At 38.7% G+C, this 21,705-nt stretch overlaps 1 protein-coding gene across 3 annotated transcripts in view; it reads left to right on the top strand.

Moving 5' to 3' along the window:
- Window positions 1-21,705, top strand: part of IGSF11 (immunoglobulin superfamily member 11) — a 115,639-nt gene that overhangs the window by 91,360 nt on the left and 2,574 nt on the right. The window contains exons 2-7 of one of the 3 annotated variants that reach the window (XM_087439644.1): window positions 4,990-5,153; window positions 6,553-6,760; window positions 7,265-7,420; window positions 17,872-17,901; window positions 19,314-19,436; window positions 20,300-20,366. In XM_087439644.1, coding sequence (XP_087295770.1) covers window positions 4,990-5,153; window positions 6,553-6,760; window positions 7,265-7,420; window positions 17,872-17,901; window positions 19,314-19,436; window positions 20,300-20,366 — 748 coding nt within the window. Of the gene's footprint in view, window positions 1-4,989; window positions 5,154-6,552; window positions 6,761-7,264; window positions 7,421-17,871; window positions 17,902-19,313; window positions 19,437-20,215; window positions 20,367-21,705 lie in introns of all 3 variants that reach the window. The other 2 variants (XM_087439645.1, XM_087439643.1) reach the window with 2 other exon arrangements.

Below are 21,705 nucleotides of genomic sequence, written 5' to 3'. Positions count from 1 at the left end.
GGACAGGTTGACTTGAGGAGCCTTTGAGATAGCTTCATGGAGATGTCTAGGAGAGAGTTGGATATAAAAGGAGAGATTTGGGTTGGAGAGAGAAATTTGGAAGCCATTGGAATGTATATGAGAATTGAAGCCATGATAGTGGATGAGAGTCTGTAGGGAGAGAGTTTAGAATGAGAAGAGAAGGCAGCTCTTTGAGGAATGCTGACATTTCATAGCCATGTAGAGAAGGGTGAAAGAGCAAAAGAGACTGAAAAGTATCCAGAGATATAGGAAGAAAACCAGAAGTAAATCATATCACTGAAGCTAGGGGGAAAATGTGTTTCAAGAAGGAGGGGGCATGGTCATCAGTGTTAGATGCTACTGAATGTCCAAGAATGATGATAGGAGTCAAGAAGCCACCAAAGGTCTCTGGGAAACCTGGGGAGAACTATTTTTAAAAAGTGATGGGGGCAGGAGTGGATTGAAGACTGAGTGATGGAAGAGTCAATGCAGAGAGTGAGTTTAGACAGATGAGCAGTAAAGTGTCAGAGAGAGGGCAGTCCCAGGAGGGGTCTGTGAGGTGGAGGGAGGAAGGAATTTTGTTTTAAGTGGAAATAGCTGAGGAGGTTTACGTGCTGTCAGGAAGGCTCCAGTGCAGCGGGAGAGGTTGAAGCTACAAGAGAGGGAGCAGTCTGTGATAAGGTTACTAGAGAGGCCAAGAGGATGGAATGTAAATTATGCTTGGATGAGGGGTTGGCTTTAGATGATCTCCTCTAATCTAACGGGAGAGAGGAAGAAGAGGATGAGGGGGATTGAAGCTGATTTGTAGGTTTGGAAGTGGGAAGTTGAGGGAGTTTCCATCTGCTGGCTTTACATAATCGTCCATACTGGTTTTAAATTTTGTAATTGTGTGATATAGCAATGACAATAACCACAAACATTTATGGAATAATTTCTATGTCTTGAGTTATGTGTGGTAGGTAAGTGTTTGTTCTCTATAGATAAACTACCTGGATTAGTATCCAGACCTTACCACTTCCTATGTGACCTTGAAGTAGTTTTTATTCTCTCTGGGCTTATAATTTCTTCTGTAATATGGGGATAATGTCAGCAGATACCTTATAGGATTAAATAAGAGAGAGTGTGTTGCGGGGGCACATATATATGGTGTGTGCGTGTGTGTATATATATGTATATATATATATATGTGTGTGTGTATATATATATACGTATACGTATATATATATAGAGTGCTTACTATGGGCTTGTTCTATGGTCAGTGTGCCCTAAATGTTAGCTAGCGGTAATAGTGGTACTAGTGGTACAGCCGTCAGCATCCGGTACTGCCCTCTCCATACCCTTTGGATGATGTGATGCTAATCTTGAGCCCTATTTTACAGATGAAGCAACAGAATCAGAGATTAAGTAATTTATTTGGGGCCACACAGCTGAGTAGATGCTGTGGACAGATTTCAAACTAGATCTCTCCAGCTTCAAACCCACACTTTTACAAGTTCTGAAAGCAGCTTACTAGAATATTTCTTCTATAGCTGTCTCAATACTTGAGATTTCAGGGTTAACCTTATGTAAAGATGTGCAGTAACTACAGGCCGTCTTCCATAGTGTCTGCCGCCCCAGATGCTTGCTTTCTGCCCGCAGACCTGCTCTGCTCCCCAGCTTGCCCCAGCTCCGACCGTGTCTGGCACATCTACTCTTCCTTAAATGCTGCTGAATTTTGGTAGTTTTTCCCATCTCCATCTTTCTTTTTCATTCTTAGTTTATATTGGCCATTTTTTTTCTTTTAAAAATTTGTATGAAAGATTGTGTGAGTTCAGCTTGAAATTAGTGAATTGAGGGTGAGGGTGTACATGATCCTGTATAGTTCAAGGGGGGCATATTCCTTTCCCTTCTTCCTCAGTTTTACCCGAAGAATGAAGTGATGGAGGTTTTGTTTGCCAGTTTGGCTTACACACTTATTCTTAAAAATATCTCCAGTGACATTTATGATAATCATTGCAGCAAATATACTCCCTTAACCCACTTGTACCCTGTGAGGTAGCTTGTTCCCTGTGCATTGCCTGTTCCGTCATCAAATAATCTCCTTTTTTTGCCTTTAACGCCTGAGATTCTTTCAACTTTCCTTTTTAGAACTTAGAGAATTTTCCTAATGTTATTTAACTTAGAGACTTTTCTTGATGTTATCAAGTGCTTTATGTTCTATCACAGATGGCTTATTTTATGAAACATTTTGTCCTGCAAATTTACTCTTGAGAACATCATCAGACTATATGTGAAGAATATAAAGTTCTATAGAAGGAAGGTGCAATGTACGTTTATTTTTTGAACTAATTGTAATCATAGCAGTATGTTGTTGTGTTACTTTTTGGGGAGAATTGAGATAATACACTTGAAAATAAAACAGTTTGAGATGCTGCCATGGACTTAACGTATTTTTCATGATTAGAATGGCTTCTTTGTTGGGTCTCTCTGACCTAGTTTAATCTCCTGTTAGTCCCATACTGTTCTGTAGTCCCAGGCGGGCAGGCATTCTTTTCAGAAGAGATAAGTTGATGTTGACTTCTCAGGAGTTGGCTCTAGTAAGTCACTGTTTTCTTTTTTGAATTTTAACAGTGTTATTGAGGTATAATTTATGTTCCAAAAATTTTACCCATTTAAAGTATAAAATTCACTTATTTTTAGTAAATTTAGTAAATTTATGGGGTTGTACAGGTGTCATAACAATTCAGTTTTGGAAGTTTTCCATCACCCTGAAGAGTTCCATTGAACCTGTTTGCCTCAATCCCTCCTCCCTCCTCTGCAGCCCCATGCAACGACTGATTTATTTCTTATCTCTCTAGATTTGCCTTTTCTGGACATTTCATATAAATGGAATAATGCAGTAGTCTTTTGCATCTGACTTCTTTCAATTAGCAAAATGTTTTTGAGAGGCACATCCGTGCTGTCCATGCTGTAACGTTTATCAGTAGTTTCTTCCCTTTTTTTTCTGAATAGTATTTCATTATATGGATATACCACATTTTGTTTATCCAGTCACCAGTTGATGGATATTTGTATTATTTCTATTTGGGGGTATGACATGAATAATGCTGCTATGAACATTCATGGTTAAGTCTTTGTGTGGACGTATATTTTCATTTTACTTAGGTGGTTTCCTAGGAATGGAATTGCTGGATTGTATGGTAAGTTTATGTTAAACTTTTTAAGAAACTGAAACTATTTTCCAAAGTGGCTGTACCATTTTACATTCCCACCAGCAGTGAATGAGGATTTCAATTTCTCTGCATCTTTGTCAGCACTTGGCATTGTCCTCATTATAGCCATTCCAGTGGGTGTGTAATGATTTCTTATTGTGATTTGAATATGCAGTTTCCTAGTGAGTAATAGTGTTGAGCATCTTTCCATGTGCTTATTTATTAGCCTTTGTTGAAGTGTTTATTCCAATCTTTTACCCATTTTAAAATTAGATTGTCTTTTTATTACTGAGTTGTTCTTTATATATTCCGTATACAAGTCCTTTATCAGGTCTATGATTTACAAATATTTTTTTCCCCAGTGTGTACCTTGGCTTTTTATTTTCTTAATTAAATCTTTGGAAGCACAAACCTTTTTTAATTTTAATTAAGTCTAATTTATTAATTTTTTTTTTATGATATGTGGTCCTGGTGACATATCTAATACCTCTTTCACTAACCCAAGGTCACAAAGATGTTCTCCTATGTTTATTTCTAGAAGTTTTATAGTTTTAGCTCTTACAGTTAGGTCTATGATACCTTTTGAGTTGATTTTTGTGTATGCTTTGAGGCAAGGGTCCGAGTTAATTTTTTTTTGCATATTAATATCCAATTGTCCCAACACAGTTTGTTGAAAAGACTATTCTTTCTTTCCCCCATTTAATAGTCTTGTACCTTTGTTGAGAAACATTTGACCATATGTAGAAGGGTTTATTTCAGAGTTCTGAATCCTGTGCCATTTACCTGGTGTTCTATCTTTATGCTAGTACTACACTGTATTGATTACTATTGCTCTATAGCAAGTTTTGAAATCAGATAGTGTGAATTCACCAAATTTGTTCTTCTTTTTCAATATTCTTTTGGCTATTCTAGTTCTTTGCCTTTCCATCTGTTTTAGAATTAGTTTGTCAATATCTATAAAAAGGCTGCTGGGATTTTTATTGGAATTGCTCTGAATCTGTAGATCAGTTGGGGGAGAATTGGCATCTTAACGATATCGAATCTTCCAATCTATGATCATTGAGTATCTGTCCATTTACTTAGTCTTTTTTTTTTTTTTGTGAGGAAGATCAGCCCTGAGCTAACATCTGCCAATCCTCTTCTTTTTGCCGAGGAAGACCGGCCCTGGGCCGACATCTGTGCCCCTCTTCCTCCACTTTACATGGGGTGCTGCCACAGCATGGCCTGACAAGCTGTGCATCGGCACGCGCCTGGGATCCGAACCTGCGATCCCCGGGCCACCGGGCCACTGCAGTGGAGCGCGCGCACTCAGCCGCATGCGCCAGTGGGCTGGCCCGCATTTACTTAGTCTTATTTGATTTCTTTCATCAGCATTTTATAATTTTCAGTGTATAGATCTTGCACATATTTTGTTAGATTTATACATAAGCATTTACTTTTACATATGTATTGTAATGACACTTTTAAGAAAATTCATCCCTCATCACCATTACAAGTTTTACTCAAACCTTATCAGTTGAATTCTCCCATATTGTATTTGAATCTGGCCAAATACCAGATAGTGTCTTATAAAATAGAGTAAATGGTCTCTAATACTTTTCATTTGTAGTTTCTGAGAGGTAAAGGGATGAACTATTTTTATTATTTTGATTCAGTGACTGCTCAGTAGTTGTTTAGTAGGACTGTCATGTCAGTCTGTTCACATTAGCGATAATGTAAAGCACACAAACCTTTTCTGAAGGCACTTGGACTCTCAGGAAGGGGTGAGCACATAACTTCCCTGTTCTTCCCTCTGCAGGTGTGGCAGCTTCCCTGGAAGTCGCAGAGAGCCCTGGGAGTGTCCAGGTGGCCCGGGGTCAGACGGCAGTCCTGCCTTGTACTTTCACTACCAACGCTGCCCTCATTAACCTTAATGTCATTTGGATGGTCATTCCTCTCTCTAATGCCAACCAACCTGAACAGGTACTTCTGTTTCCTCCTGTGCTACTTCTAAAATATTAGTCTTTTCAGAAGAGGTACATAGGAAAGCATCCTGAGTACATATTTGATTTCTAGAGTAAGGTGGCACTCTCAGTATGCCTGTGCTGTTCTAAGTCCTACTCCTGTGTTGTTAGTCAATTATCAGAAGAGGCTATCCTCTTTTTAGAAGACTTTTTTTTTGAATTAACAAATGTCAAGGGGATCCTTCTGAGAATTTTATGTAGGAACCTGAAATTTCATCAAAAGACATCCTTGCATCTTTTGACAGGAAAGGGCCGGCACTAACACAGGTGGATGAGAGTACTTTTTAAGGATAATGATAATATTAAGGATGTAATGTTAGATAGTAGTACTTGATTTATTTGGCTAATTTCACAAGCATTTTAAAATAAACAAAGCCAGGCATACTAGCCAACGTCAGAGTCTGAAAAATTAGAGTACGTGAAAATAGAAGCTGCTACCTAATAAGCGTATCAATTATAGATAAAAGATCCATAATTTATAATACCCGCTGCAGAAAATAATGCTCAGAAAATTAATGAATTGTGATCATGACTATACCTTCATTCCCAAAGATAACTTATTTCTGTTATGAAGCTTTTCTGCTTCAATAAGCTTATTACTACCCAAAAATATTTGATAAGCTAAATTTTCTGATAGAAAATTCAACCAGGTATATTTAATAGAAGTTTCTTTTATTTCTTTAAACTATGGAATTTTTGTAATTGGACTGAGCCTTTGATATCGTTTTGTTCAACCTCATTATTTTAGGAGTCAGTGATTGAGTCAGAGGCAGAGAAGGACTTGACCACAGTTACCCAAACATTTGCAGATGGAACTTGAATAGAGCCTGGTCCCTCACTCTCAACCCAAAGGGCTTTTTGCAACACCATTCTGAGTCCTCTCCCTTGAAGAGTTAACTTTGATAATAGAAATTGATATAAGAAGAGCAATCATGGACTTGTAACTCTTCTTCCCTCTTATGACATTCATTTGTATGCAGTCTATAGCTGTGATCTATTATTTTGTCACCTAGTAAGCATGAGAATGGCAGTGCTAATGTTTTTTAAACTTTTTATTTTGCAATTAATTTTTTGAACTGATAAAAATATTTGTGGGCTGATAGTAGGATAGCATTAAAGACATTGTTTATATTTTGATCAGTTAGGTAAGGAAACAGTGTTATTCCAATTTGGCATGTAATAATGTAAAACCCCAAGATACCGATGACAGGTGCTGTAGTAAAAAGTTGATGACAACTGTAAGATAAGAAAGAAAATTTTCCAACGTTTGGTGCAGTCTACTGTCTACCAGATAGTTATTGTTATGTTTCTTGAAGGGGATGCAGTGGCCAATGTATTCCTTTTGCTTTCTTCTGCAGGTCATTCTGTATCAGGGTGGACAGATGTTTGATGGTGCCCCCCGGTTCCACGGTCGGGTAGGATTTACAGGCACCATGCCAGCCACCAACGTCTCCATCTTCATTAATAACACTCAGCTCTCAGACACAGGCACCTACCAGTGTTTGGTCAACAACCTTCCAGACAGAGGGGGCAGGAACATTGGGGTCACTGGTCTCACAGTTTTGGGTGAGTGACAGGAAATGCTCCTGGCACCTTGGCTGTACTTAGGAATCTACTCTCAAGCATGCTTACTTCTGCCTGTCCTTCTGCGCTCTCCATCTGCCTGTGTCCATTTCCTGTCTTCTCTCCTCTCAGCCTATCTTGACTCTGCTTCTCCATGCTTCCTACACATGTTTTAAAATTCGTTGACTCGAAGGATCTTAAGAATGCTGCTTTAGAGAAAGTGGAGTGAAACCAGGACTGTTAGATACCTTGAAAATATAATCAAAGAGTGTAGGCCCGTTTATATATTTGCTCCCTGCCAACTGAAGTTGTAGGCCCTGTGCTTATGCTCAAGCCCTGTGAATAGTAGCTGACTGTCCACTGCCTTCACCCATGAGACAGTCTTCTGGTATGTGTTCCAAAAACAGTGTCATCTCAGGTTCCAGGCACTGACTGTTGATGTCTCCTCCATAACCATCTGATTATGTAGTAAATATGTTTTTTTATTGCTTCCTCTTCCTGTTTTAGTTCCCCCTTCTGCCCCACACTGCCAGATCCAAGGATCCCAGGACATCGGCAGCGATGTCATCTTGCTCTGTAGCTCAGATGAAGGCATTCCTCGACCAACTTACCTTTGGGAGAAGTTAGACAATACCCTCAAACTACCTCCAACAGCCACTCAGGGTATGTACAGTGTTGCTTTACCCATTTGATTAGTTATCATGGAAAATTCTGATTCTAAGACTCACAAAGTAATTAATAGATTTTGAAAAATAACACCCTGTATTTGTAACTGCTGAAAAAACCATCTGGATCATTTTGTATTTTCAACTTTAAAGAGAATAAAACATTTTCTTTCTCTTCTCATTGCTGCCTTTATGAAATGTATCTCATCCAGTGGTAACTATATATGGCAATTCTCTTCCCTTATAGTGAAGATTTAAAATAGCTAAATGGTAGCTTCTTTGTGTTGTTAGCTGTCAGATAATTCTGGATGTTTATAGCTGAGAATCCACTTCCTCCTTGAGGCACAACTGTGTATTTTAGTATGAAAGACATCAGCATGGTCATGAGGGGGTTAATCATCCTGTTTTCAGCCTCAAGTCTCATTAGAGGAGGAGATGGGAAAGGGAGCAGGAAAGGCCTCAGATCATGGGAGATCCAGGAGTTGATCACACCAGACAGGTAAAAGTGGAGGAGGTACAAGTATCGTTGATGGTTTTCTATGTGTAAATCCAGCTATGTAAATTTGATGTTAAAGGAAACACTCTTGAAAAATTGAGGAAAATTTATGAAATAAAATGAGGGAAAATTATAGAATTATGTATAAAATCTTCTATTTCAAGAAACCAAAGTTTAGCAGCCTCGAGTGTTACATCATCTCTGATACAGAAAATGTATCTTGTTGCATTCTCAGGGCAGATTTATGTATTTTAAGGTAAAGAGTTGGTGGTTAATGGAGAGGCCCAGACTACCTTAGTTGTGCCTGATAAGTCTGAATCATATTGATGGTATATGCCTGTCGTGGAGAAGGAAAGTCCTGCATGGTGGGGTGAAGTTAGACATAATACAGAACCAAGGCAAGGAGCTTCTTAAGAGCCTATGAGTTTCCTTTAAGAATTCCAGCAGAAATATTAATGGACCCTCCCATCATCTTTTAATTAACCTAGCCCAAAATTAATTCTTTAAAAAAACTGATTTTCAACATAGTAACTTTTGGGTTACTCCAATAAGGATTACTGCAACACTGTTGTCGCCTACTGATTGTTCCTTGCTAAATGTTTCAGCCACACTGTGGGCTAAAGAGCTTTTTTTTGTGGACTAATTTATTAATCTCACCATTGTTAAGTGGTGTGTTTCAAGTAGGCCTTGTCTAGAAATCCTGAAAACTGTATTCAAATTTCAGATTTCCCGCTATTTCTGTGACAGTTCACCTCTCTGGGCCTGTGCTGCCTTTCTGTAAAATAAGAGGATCAAACAATACCGTCGCCAAAGTCCTGTGTATCAGCATTAAGATTCTATGATTTATAACATTTCTGTGAAATATTGGGCTGAGTTTGGAATTAGAAATGAACTTTTAAAAGTGTTTGTTGGTATGTAAGTTGAGAAATATCTGTACAAAGAGCCTTCCATACTCCTTTGTTTCTGAATAAGTGTACATCAGTCAAATTTCTTGGTATCTTTGCAACTTGAATATTCTTTGATACTTTAGGTATAAATGTGAACTTGGATGCCAAAGATGAAAAGGTTTGTCTTTTATAATACAAACTCTGAACCTGGTATCAGAATTACTTTGGATAACTTCATTTATCATAATAATGTGCATTAAATCAGTCAAATTTTTAATTTAAATTTACCTCTTGATATCTTCATTAGTAAAGTGGATCTCAAAGTGGCATATAATCCCCAAATAACTTAGATAGATTTTTTCCAGAAAATTTACTTTCTAATTGTGTTTGCAGTTGTTTAATATAAACTCAGGATACGTTCTCTGAAGAGAATATTTGGCACCAGGGCACCCCAGAAGTCTGATTAGTGACAGGGGCATAATATTTGGGGGTTTAGAATTGTGCTTGTATATAGGGGCTAGCTTGAAGGAGCTCCATCTGGCCAAATCTTGGATAATCTGAACATTAAAATAAATATATAATCCACTGAGAAAAATGAGAATTCCTAAATCCCTACTGATATATACAAATAAATGGGGTGGAAGGGAAAGCACTTTTTTATTGTAGGATGTATGTAGAAAAAATGATGGAGTTATAAAATCATCGTTGATGTCAAAATAGTGGACAGAAGTTTGATGAGTAACAGAATATTTACATAGTTCCAAAGTGTGTCCAACAAATTACTTGTTAATTACAAAGAAAACATGGTAACTTTATAGTGCAGAGACCTACTGGATACCACTTGAACCAAATGATCAAAGTGAACATTACCAATACTGTGACAAACTGATATCCTGTGCCTCCTGATATATGCACTGAGAAGGGTACAGCATCATTGCTCTGCTATTCCTGTCAAAAACACATAACATGAATCTAATCATGAGAAACATCAAACAAACAAAGGTGAAGACAAAACTGTTCTAGATTAAGTGAGACTAAGGAGTTGAAACAACTAAATGCAATGAAGATCACTACAGTATGGCAATCATATTACAATATGTAAACGTATCAAATTAATGTGTTGTACACTTTAAATTTACACAATGTTCTATGTCAAATATATTCCAGGAAAAGAAAAAAAATTCCAGTTATGTAGGGGAAAAGTAGGTTCCATGGTCAAGTAAATTGGGAAAAGACAAAAAGAAAATCCTGGATTAGAATCTGGACAGGGAAAGAAATAGCTAGAAAGGACAATTATTGGAACGATTGATGAAATCTGAGTATAAACTGTGGATTAGATAATACTGTTGTATCAATGTTAAATTTTTTGACTTTGATACTTGTGCTGTGATTATGTAAAGAATGTTCTTAGGCAATATTTACTAAGTACTTAGTGGTAAAGAGGCATAATGTCTTCAATTCACTCTGATTATTTGAAGCAAAATGTAGCAGTTTGGTCTATACTCCTAAGGCCTGCACAACTGGCCCAGGTTCCAGTAAGTGGAAATATAACATGAGATAGAGTTCACTAGGCTCTGCATCAGTGGTGCTCAACAGAGGACACTTCCATTTGGCAACGTGTGGAGAAATTTTGGTTGTTGCAGCTGGGAGGAGTGTGCTACTGGCAGGTAGTGGGTAGAGGCCAGGGATGCTACTAAGCATTCTATTATGCACAAGATAGCCCCACAACAAGAAATATCCAACCCAAAATGTCCATAAGTGAATTACATTAATAGATTTTCTAATGTTAAAACCTCCTTGCATTTCTGGAATAAAGTCTATGTGATTGTGATTATTTTTTAATACATTGCTACATTTGGTATGCTAATATCTTAGTAGAATTTTTTGCATCTGTGATCATAAGTGAGAAAGGCCTATGATTTTGTGTCTTCCATTGTCCTGGTTCAGTTTTAGTATCAGATTATACAATGGCCTCATAAAATGAGTTGGGCAGCTTTTCCTCTTTTTCTGTCCTCTGAAACAGTATGAATAAGATGGAGATTATCTGCTGATTTTGTAGAATTTGCCTATAAAAGCTTTGCCTCGCTATTATGTTTTGTTGGTAGATTTTTGATACTGATTCAGTTTCTGTAATGGTGTACATTTGTTTAGATTTTCTGTATCTTTATTTTTCCTGAAATGTCTCTTTTGTCTGAGTTTATTCATATTGGTATCAACTCGTTCATAGTATTCTCTCTATGAAAACAGAAGAGTGCATTTAGAGCACAGGTGCTGGGGTCAGAGGGCGTGGTTTGGAATCCTGCCTCCAGGAATCACTGGCTGCATGCCCTTGTGCGTTAGTTTACTGATGTGTAAAATGGACACAATAATAGTAACTGCCTCACAGGGGTGGATTACGATTAAATGTAAAACATTTAGAACAGCATCTGGCATGTATAAGCACTTAATAAATATTAGATTTATATTATCATTAGTATTATTATTCTCTTAGGAATTTTAAAACTCTCTGTATTTATGTTCCCCTTTTCATTCCTAATTCTGTTTATTGGTGCTTTTCCTCTTTATTTTTTTGATCAATATGCTAAACCCAGCTTTATAAAAGTATATCTGTCCTCTTGTATACATGTATTCATTTCTGTTCTTCATTCATTCATTCATTCAGCAGATATTTGTTGGGTACCTAGTGGGTGCCAGACGCTGTTCTAGGTGCTGGAGACACATCAGTGAACAGGACAGGAGTTCTTCCCTTTTTGAGCTCACAGCCTAGTGGGTGGAGATTGAACATACTGAATTAATAAATTGCAGACTTTGTTGCAAGGTGATAAGTTCTCTGGGGGAAAAATAGATCAGGATAAAATGGATTAGTTGGGGCCTGAGGAGCTGCAATTTTGAATAAGACATTTAGGGGAAGCCCCATTGAGAGGAAGGTACTCTAGCAAAGATTTAGAGATGAAGGAATGAGGTCTGTGAATTTGGGGGCTGGAGAGCACTCCAGGCAGAGGGAACAGGCACACGAATGCCCTGAGGCAGGAATGCGCCTGGTGTTTTTGATGAACAGCAAAGAGGCCTATGTGTTTGGAGTGGCGTGAGCAAGGCGGAGAGTGTTAAGAGCTATTGTGTCCAGTTACAGGTGCTAGGAGATATATTATCTCATATGAAACACGTTAATTGTATCGTTCAAATATTCTGTATATTTACCAATATTTTGTCTGTTTCAGCTATTATTTTATGAGAGAGATGTGTTTAAAAATCACATCACAGTAGGGTTGTGGATTTGTCAATTTGTTCTTGCAATTCTGCCAATTTTTTAAAATCTCTTTGAGCCCATGTCATTAGGTACTGACAGTTTTGTTACATCTCCCTGATTCTCTATGCTTAATATGCATTTTTGCCTTATTTTAACTGTTATTAAAATTCGTATAGTTGCTTTCTGTGGTTGATTCTTGTTGGTATGTTTCTATTTAATGGTTCATTTACTTTCAGGTTTCCATGCTTTATATTTTAGGTGTATCTCTTGTAAGCAGCATATATCTGGATTTAGTTTGGTTTTCAATCTGTAATCTGAGAGCCTCTATCCTTTGATTGAATCCATTTACATTAATTATGATTATGGATCTATTTAGGTTAATTTCTAATATTTTGTGTTTTCTATTTACCAGGCTTTTTTTTTCCTCCCCACTCTCCATGCCTTTTACTAACTGAGTGTTCTTTATAAATTATGCATTTTTCCTTCATGCTCCTGAGAAATCCTCGTTGCCCTCATCCTTTCATAATTTAATACAGTGAAGAGAGATGAGGAACTCTCTTGCTTGCTTGAGAACTCTGTGCAGAACTTTGTGTGGAGATCATAGGTGGAGCAGGAGGGTATCTTAAATATCACTGCAGTCTGACACCATCATCTACAGGGGAGAAGACTGAGGCCCAGGGAGGATTCTAGGTTTGCCCTAAGTCTGCTGATCGAAAGCACTCCCATTCTTTCTCCTGCCGTGCCTGGAAGCCTCAGTAATCTTGATTCTCCTTGAACTGCCACTGCTGGTTCTCCTCCCAGTGAGAGTGTTTCCTTAATTCTCTCATAGGGGGTAGAAAAGTTTTTACCCACTTTAGTTGTGAAAAACAGGTACTTATTTCATCTTCTTCAAGATGTTATTCTGACTGAAGACAAGTTTTTCCCCTTTCTTTTTGCCTTCTGACATAAGGAAGCAAGTCTCACACAGTGTTCAGTACTCCTCCTTCTTTAAAAAATTAAATACCAGCGATTATCACAACTCTATTCATTTGTTTATACATTTGTCCATTCTTCGTGTATGTGTGTGTATGTGTGTGTTTATGTGCACGCACACCGACACAACCCTTATTCTATGCAACTTCCTCAGGTTAGAGTGTTGGGGAAGATAGAGAAATATAAGTATAAAGAGATGTATCTCCCTTCTAGAGTTCACTGTCCAGTGGAGGACAGATATAAAGAGATAATTATAGTCCTACAGGTTTAATGCTATTAAAATGTTCACTGTGCTATAAAATTAAAAGACAGAAGTATTAATTCTCCCTGAAGAGTCTAGGAAGAACTTTATAGGTAAAGCGATTCCTGAGCAGAAAAAGATCTTAAAGTATGAGTAAAAGTTTTACCAGGTAAAAGAGGATATTATCAATAGAGGGAACCATGTATGTAAAATCTTGCAAGTATAAAGTATGACATTTCCAAGTGAGAAGATCTATGAAGCCGACATAAAGATTCATGGGGGTTTGGCCAGAGAGGGGGTTGGCGAGATCAAGTCCGGGTTGTGAAAGGCATATATAACATTCAAGGAGTTTGGATGTTATCTTTGAGACTGTGGGTATTCCGTGGCATTTATAAAGCAGGAGAAGATATCCAGTTTTGCATTTTAGAAACAGCTTCAGCGATCAGGGTGAGAGACGGGCAGCCAGGTCGTAGATGGGAGGCTTTGATAATAGCTCCATCAAGAAATGAAGAGGGCCTGAACTAAGGCCCTCCTGATGGAGAAGAAGGAACAGGAGGCAGGGTGGCTTCAAGAGAGACTGAAGACAAAATCAACAAGATGTAGGGCTTTATTAGTTGTTGGGACCCAGAGAAGAGTCAAAGTTTATTCAGATTCCTGTCTTAGGCCTTTGAATGAACAGTAACTATATTAACTCAGAGAAAGAATACTTAGAGGTTTGCTCTAGGAAGGTAGTGAGTGAGTGGTCCTCTGGGACTCTGGATGGGGACTGAAATAATGATAATGGTAACCGGTAACATTTCTTAGGCGCTAAGTGCCATTTTCCTTTGAGAATTAAAGCTTAACAATCAACATAGAGACATATTGACTCAAGAGAATCCACTGATGTCAAGTTAAAAACAAGGGCACTCAGAGTCAACACTTCTGGGAGCCCAGACAGAAGTGTGTAGGAGAGAAGCAGTCACGATCCAGTCAGTTAGTCTTGTTTGCTGCTGTTGCCATGTGGGAAGCCTGTGTTCATGACCCCGTCTGTTGCTAACAGTGAGTCATTCTTGCAAATAAATAATAATGTTTATAGACGTATTTTATACAAATGCCACAAGCGGTATTCCAAAAAATAACAAGTTTTAGAAGCAAAGTAAGTCCTTAGCTTAGTAATTTTGATGCCTGATTCTATGTAATGTTGTTAATACCAGGGAACCTAGATATTATATTATTCAGATATTGCCCAATAATATTCATTGGTGTTTTCCAGTGTTTGAATGTTTGCTATAGACTTCACTTCTCTGTAAATACTTCAATAGCAGAAATGCAGAGAGAAGGAGATGGGATTGTTGCTGTGGAATACACTGGCATGAAATCGGAAATGGGTTTAAAATCTGAATTGGCAAAAGCAGGATCTATGTCAATGGCAAAACCAAAATCAGGGCAAACAGACAAAATATTTTCATCATTAAATAAAGGAAATGAGCTCAGATGAAGCAGTGTGTATCCTGACATCTGCCTCAAAGGTGTTTTTTATGGTCTCTTAATGGGGACGGGTTCTCTCCCTGTCCCTTCGCCATCTACGTCTTAATTCAACCAACATCAACACAAAAACGAAATGAAATTTTCTGTGTCTGGAAAATTTGTCATGAAACAGTGATCAAGACTGCTGGATAATTCACTCAATGCTATTTTCAAGTTTTCTTTTAGAATGACAGAGTTTAAATATTAAGTATTTATAATATTATCTTTGAATTTTTAAATAGATTTTAATTTGGCATTTATTTTGTGTTGATTTTCCCTTTTTTGCTATTTTTTTTATCATCAAATGTTTGTATCAGGTTGCAATCATTTTTTACATATCATGGAAATACATAATTTTTATGTATTTATGTATATATTATTCATAATATATTGATTCAAATAACAATAAATCATGCATTCATTATTTTTTCTACATAATACTTTTGAAACTTTTATATAAGAAATGACTCACTGTTTGTTATTATTGTGGTCACTCATCATTATTTAAAAATAAATAAATCATGAAAAATATATAATAATTTATGATTTGGGAATTCCTCTCTCTCAACCTCAAATCCTGAATATTAATAGCTATTGGGAATTTGGAGACATTTGACATTTTCCCAATTTCTTGACTGGTTTTTCTTATGACTCAGGAAAATATGTAAATTTCTCAAGCAATGCCAGGAAGGAATTCCCTTGTGGAAACATCACCAGGCACTGTACTGAGCTTGTTACATGCATTATCTCATCTAGTCCTCACAGTATAGTAACCTAGGAGGTGGGGACACGTGATAGCTCCACGTCACACCTGAGGAAACTACGGCATAGATGAAGAAGAGGTGACACGTTCAAGACACAGAGCTAGTAGGTGGGAGAGTAGATTCCAGCCCAGGCCGTCCGAGTCTAGAACAGTGCTCTCAGCTGGTGCACCATCAGAAAAGTGGTGGCGATCAGAAAAGTGGTTCTGGACCTGGGAGAAAGGATGGAAGTGGAATGTGCACTTATGTTTATTTCTCTCTAATTCTAAAGGGCTTTCTAATGCAGGCGCACAGCCTCTGTGGGGTACAGGGTTGCTGTGGACTAAGACAGTGGGGTGTGATATCATTTGTGCTTCGCAAACTGTACTTCCACACAGTTGAACTTTCCCTGTTCTTTAAAAGAAAGAAGATCAAAAGAACATTTATTCTCTAACTTCATTTCAACAAATTACTTTGGTGCCAGAGCAGGCCAAGTGAAGTGACAGATTGAGGACTTAGTCCATCTTGTTTCAGAAAGAGCCACGTGCTTGTGGCTGGGAGCAGTCTGCTTGCTGAAGAGGTGTTTCGGTCTCCACCAGGCCTTGACCACACAGACAGCCCTGTTCTGCTTCCTGTCAATCCTCTCTTATCAACGTGTCTGCCTCGTTCCCTGATTACATTCTGAGTTAGTTCTAGCACGGTACGTCAGCCTCAGTTAAGAATACTTCCTTATATCAATCTGCTTGTGGAGTCTGCATCTATAGAGACAAAGGGAAGAACAGTGACTTCATCTTTTAAAAATAACGTTGTAAAGCAAGAATCTTTAAAGTCTACCTCCTTCTACATGCCAGAATGCCACTTAGATCAGCTGTTAAAAATTTCCCAAATTATCTCTATGGAAATGTCAGCAAAATTACTGGTTCTGTGTGAGCTGATCAAATTCCTAGGATTTCAGGGCTTAGGAAAACACCACCACCACCGTGTGTGGAATTGTGGGGTTAGTGCCCAGAGATTATGGTTTTCTTGCATGATGATATTAGGGCGTGCATTGAAGATGGAGTTAGGCCGATGGCTTAGTTCAATACTAACAGCATGGGAACATTGCATGGTTAGAAAATACCCTATAGATGCACCCTATAGACTGCTGTGGTTTTAAATGCCTTATATGTGAGAGCCATGTATGTGTATGGTGATTATGAGCTTTGGACACGGACAGACCTGATTTTATAGACTGCTGCTGCTTGTGTACTGTGTGATCTTGGACAAATTGCAAAGCCTCTCTGAGCTTTTTCATCTTTGAAAAGTAGGGAATATAAAACCTAACCTTGTCGTGAAGATTAAATGGCATATGTAAAGCGTGCTTGTACATGCATGTACAGTGCATGTGGTACGCAGTAGTCACTACAGAGAAGATAGCTCCTTTATTTCTTTATTGAGCACCTTTCTGTATGCTGGATAATTTCTGAGGATAGTGATACAGTGATGAACAAGACAAACCCAGTCCCTTATCTTAATGAGATAAGTAGGCAAGAAACTGCAATAAATGGGGTAAGTGCCAGCACTAGAGGATATGGGGTGCTGGGGACACATAGGAGGGGATTTGATGAAGGCCTGGGAAATCAAATAGGGCACAGAGGAGGAGAAAACAGTTCCCGCCAGACTGGCCCAAGTGTCTGAGTGAATTCACTGAAAGGCCTCCACACGCGGGTAGCCCTTAAGACTTGTTTGTTCATTTGTTTTTCAGGAAAAGGAAATAATACACAAGTGTGAACCAAGTAACCATCAGGTATATTGACTTGGGTGTGTGGAGTATAATCTAAATGTCCAAATTCATCAAGCACTATATTCTGGAAAAGTAAGATATCCATATAATATGGGTTTGACCTTTATGCTCCTATCAAAAAACAAAAGCAAACCAAAAAAAAAAAAATCTCCTTTCCCTGTCCTGTCTATTGCAGTTAATTCCAATATGTGTTTGATGAGTCAGAGTCATTTATTAACACTATCCACTATGTTATGTTAGAAGGCAGAGAGATGACCGTGAGGGCTGTCGATGTCTGGAGATCTTTCAGAATTCGCTCATCCTCAGTGGATGCCCCTCCCTTGTCCCCAGCACCCTGTATCCTGTAGTGTGGGCACTTATCCTGTTTATTGTGGTTTCTTGGCTACTTGCCTCATTCAGGTAAGGGGCTGGGTTGGTCTTGTTCATCATTGTATCGCCATCCTCAGAAATTGCCCGCCACACAGGAAGGTGCTCGATAAATATTTATTGGTTAAATGACTTAATAAATAAACGCATGCATTCTGTGGTCAGGTCTGCTCTTGCTGACCTCTCTTCTCTGCTTCTGCCTTTGATCTAGATAGAAATGAAGGTCGCCAGCAGAAACAAGGTAACTAAATCTTAGTGTCATGTAAAGTTAGTCCGCCCAGGGGAGAGACAGCTCCAAGTGTTGCCCCAGGGATACATGGACTTTGTGCCAGAAATGAGCCATCAGGAGACTCTTCCACTGACTCCTAGATTTGCGGCTCTTTTGAGTGGTTGAGATGACTGGATGTATTTTGTTCTGCCTAAGGGAGGCCATGAAGCCTAGAGCTTAGAGGTAAGACAGCCTTCCATCCAGTTCCAATTCCGATGACTAGCTGTGTAATCTTATTACTCATCTAAAGCCTCAGTGTCCTTATCTGTTCAATGGGATTAATAGTAAGAGTGCCTCATAGAGTCATTGTAAAGATTGAGATAATACATATAAAAGCTTCGCCAATGCTTGGCACATAGTGATAACTATTAACTTCAATTTTTATTATTACTGTAAGTCATTTACATTTTACTTATAAGGAATAAATAATAAAACTAGGCTCATGTTGATAAATTACTAAAATGTGAACTACTGAAACGTTTCTTGGTAATATCAATGTGGTCGCCTTGCAATTACACTGCTCAGATCTCCTGCTGTGGGGAACATAAGACTGACAGCCTCAGCTGCTTCCTCCGGGATCCACCAGGGCTTCACCTGGGCAGCTGCCAGCCAGTGACTGGGCACCGTGGGGCCACTAATGCAGGCCTGTTCCTGCAAGGGGTGGGGCTCCTTTAACAGGTGACTTTGGCTCAGGGATCCCCATCAGCCTGGTGGAAACTTGCCTAACACTGTGCTGCAGTCTGAGATGCTCCCTCCCCAGCCCTCCTTCCTCCCCTTTCCCCTTCACAGGGGCCTACCTGCACTGCAGTCAGAGGATCTCTCAACCTTCTCCAGCTTCATCTCCATTCCCTTTACTGGCCTTTCCTCCAGTAAACCGTGTCTTGGTGTCTGCTTCCTGGAAAATCTGGACTTACACAAACAGTTATAATGGTTATTGGAAGGGAGTGACAGTCCACACCCTTGAGCACAGAGTGGATATTTTTTCCATCAAGTATGAAGTGAACATTGTTGTAATGAATTTAACTTCGTCTTGACGTTATTGCATTTCCTCAGAATTAAAATTTGGTGTTACGGATCTTAAATTCTCTAGGATAGAGATTACGAGCCACAGTTTCCTCAGGGAAGGCTACTGACATTTAGGACCTCTCAACTGTGCAGATTGAGTTGTAAGATTGCCCTTCTTTAGGACGTCCTCTGTAGCTCCAGGTCTTGAATGTGATGTTGTGATTTTAGTCTTCGACATTCGTGAACCAAAAAATTTTTCCAGAAAAAGCTATTATAGCTCTTCAATGTTTATGTCTTTTTATAGTCTTATCTTCTGCTGATTTCTTTGGTTTTCATGTTTTTTCCCCTAAATCCTTACTTGATTATTATTTTTGTGACAGATCAGGTCCAGGGAACAGTCACCATCCGGAACATCAGCACACTCTCTTCAGGTCTGTACCAGTGCGTGGCTTCTAACGCCATCGGAACCAGCACTTGTCTTTTGGATCTCCAGGTGATTTCACGTAAGTGTGTAAAATTTTGAGTCCACTCTGGGTCTGCAACACCAAGATCTCTGTTAAACCAGGGAACGAAGAGTTCTGCTTAATTGTTTTTAGGTTGTTCAAAGATGAAATAGAAATTCTTTTGGTTTTAATCATTATTGAAAATATTTTATAAATGTATTAGCATACTTTTCAGCCTCAGCGATATGACATCTTTATGACAGAATGTCTTTCTCCTCAGGATCGTTAGAATCAAGTCAGTTCTGAATGTAGAGTGCTACAGGCAAAAATTTGTAATGAAGTTACAGCCATGGCAAGCCCTTCTTGCGTTTTCTCCTAATCCCTTACGTCTGTTTGCTTGTTAGGTGGCCAGGTCATAAATAAGCAGTGTAGAAACTCTCTCTTTAGTTGGGAATTCTGGCTTATTTGAATTCCAGTTGCAGAAGGGAGTGACCTGGCTGGGAGGAGGTGATATCCCACTGATGGCTAGGCTTCCTTTAGGCGGATCAGGCAGGTGAGCATCTTTCTCCTGCTCTGCTCCAAGTGCTCTTCTGAAGCAGTGAGTCATGTAACGTTCATTCATTCAATGAATGTTTGTGAGCCTACTGTGCGTTAGTCCCAGCCACTGGGGATTCGGAAAGTTAACTGAGGTTTAACTTGATATGGATGCACTACTTTAGGCAATTTTGTACATTTTAAGAAGATTCTGTAGTAGTTTATAAAGTTGCATGTATATATGCCGTTTCTCTCTCTTTCTCTCTTTTTTGGTTCTTTAAATCTACCTTAAATATATTTTGCAGCCCAGCCCAGGAACATTGGACTAATAGCTGGAGCCATTGGCACTGGGGCAGTTATTATCATTTTTTGCATTGCACTAATTTTAGGGGCATTCTTTTACTGGAGAAGCAAAAATAAAGAGGAGGAGGAAGAAGAAATTCCTAATGAAATAAGGTTTGTGTGTCAGATAATTTGTCCTACATAACCAATGTCTATTTCTATTCATTTTGGTGGCTAAGATTTCTTTGCTAATCTTGTGACTGTGACGGCCAAGATAGTTAAAGCAGCCTAATAGTATTTTCTTGTGTTATTTCACTTTTCCTCATGGTACTACTCAGATTTATTTACTGGATCATGAAAGGGGAGGAGGGTCCAGCATGTAGCATGTACCCAACTAGGAGGACACAAGTGAAGAATTTCCCCTTCTCCTCCCATGTCTCCAGGATAGTTGGGGTTAGGTGGCTGCCACAGTAGAATAGTGACCATTGGCATTTATAATAGATGAGAACATAAAGCAAGAAGGAACACCATAAGAGCAAACCAGTACCTGTGTACACAGAGAGGCCAAAGCCGTATGGCTTGGTGTGAAAGACAGTTCAGTCGAGGATGTGAACATCTTAAGAAAACAATGTCAAAAGGATCTTGAAACATAAGTGACTCTTGGCATATTGTGGAGATATGGGGGTTCAAGCTCAGTCTCAGATTGCATCACGTCGTATCCTTATGGAAGATGCTTTAATGGCTCCAGTCTACTTAGCATGACATACACAGCCCTTCAGGATCTGACTCGTACCACTTCCCTGATCACTCCGTGTTCCAGTCTATTCTGTATTCTCTTATGCCTCAGGGTCTTTGCTCAACCCTCTACCCTCTTCCTGGACCAAATTCCTTCCCTTTTCATCCATCCCTTCAGTCAATTCCTTGACCTAATTCAAGTCTAGTCCAGACGTCACCTCCTCACATAAGTTGACTTTAGCTCATTGTCCAGCCTTTCAAACTTGCAAATGTTCTTGCATTTTTGTCTCCCCCATTTCACCATAGGCTTTTTTGGTATAGGAGCTGTGTCTTTTTTACATAAAACATCTAGTAGAATGCTTGCTACTCAATAAATGTGAGATGAAGTAGTTAATATGTTAAATTAATGACATCTCTTAGCCTCTTGTAATTCTTACCAGTTAGGACTGTTTGGGGTTAGATTTCATCCCAGCATAAGATTACTGTGAAAAACCTCTCATCAGCATGGCACAAAGAAATCTCAAACCCTAAAGTGCAATAAAATCAGACCAGCTCTAACCATTTCTCAAAGTTCCCCACAGCCCTGGTTTGGTTTCCTAGCTATTTTATAGCAGCTAGCTCAATGGATTTCTTCATGGACTATTTTCCTATTTAGAGCAAAAAAAAATTTACATACACACATATATATGCACACATACATAAACATATGTACGTATATATTCAGACACACATATATACATACATATTTTTTTCAGTTATATTGGAAGGCACAGTCTTT

The sequence above is a fragment of the Ceratotherium simum genome, chromosome 15 (genome assembly GCF_057802395.1).
Source record: "Ceratotherium simum simum isolate JZ-2026a chromosome 15, ASM5780239v1, whole genome shotgun sequence".
Taxonomy (NCBI): Eukaryota; Metazoa; Chordata; class Mammalia; order Perissodactyla; family Rhinocerotidae; genus Ceratotherium; species Ceratotherium simum.
The sequence above is the reverse complement of the archived record's forward strand: the minus strand, read 5'-3'. Positions and strand labels throughout refer to the sequence as shown.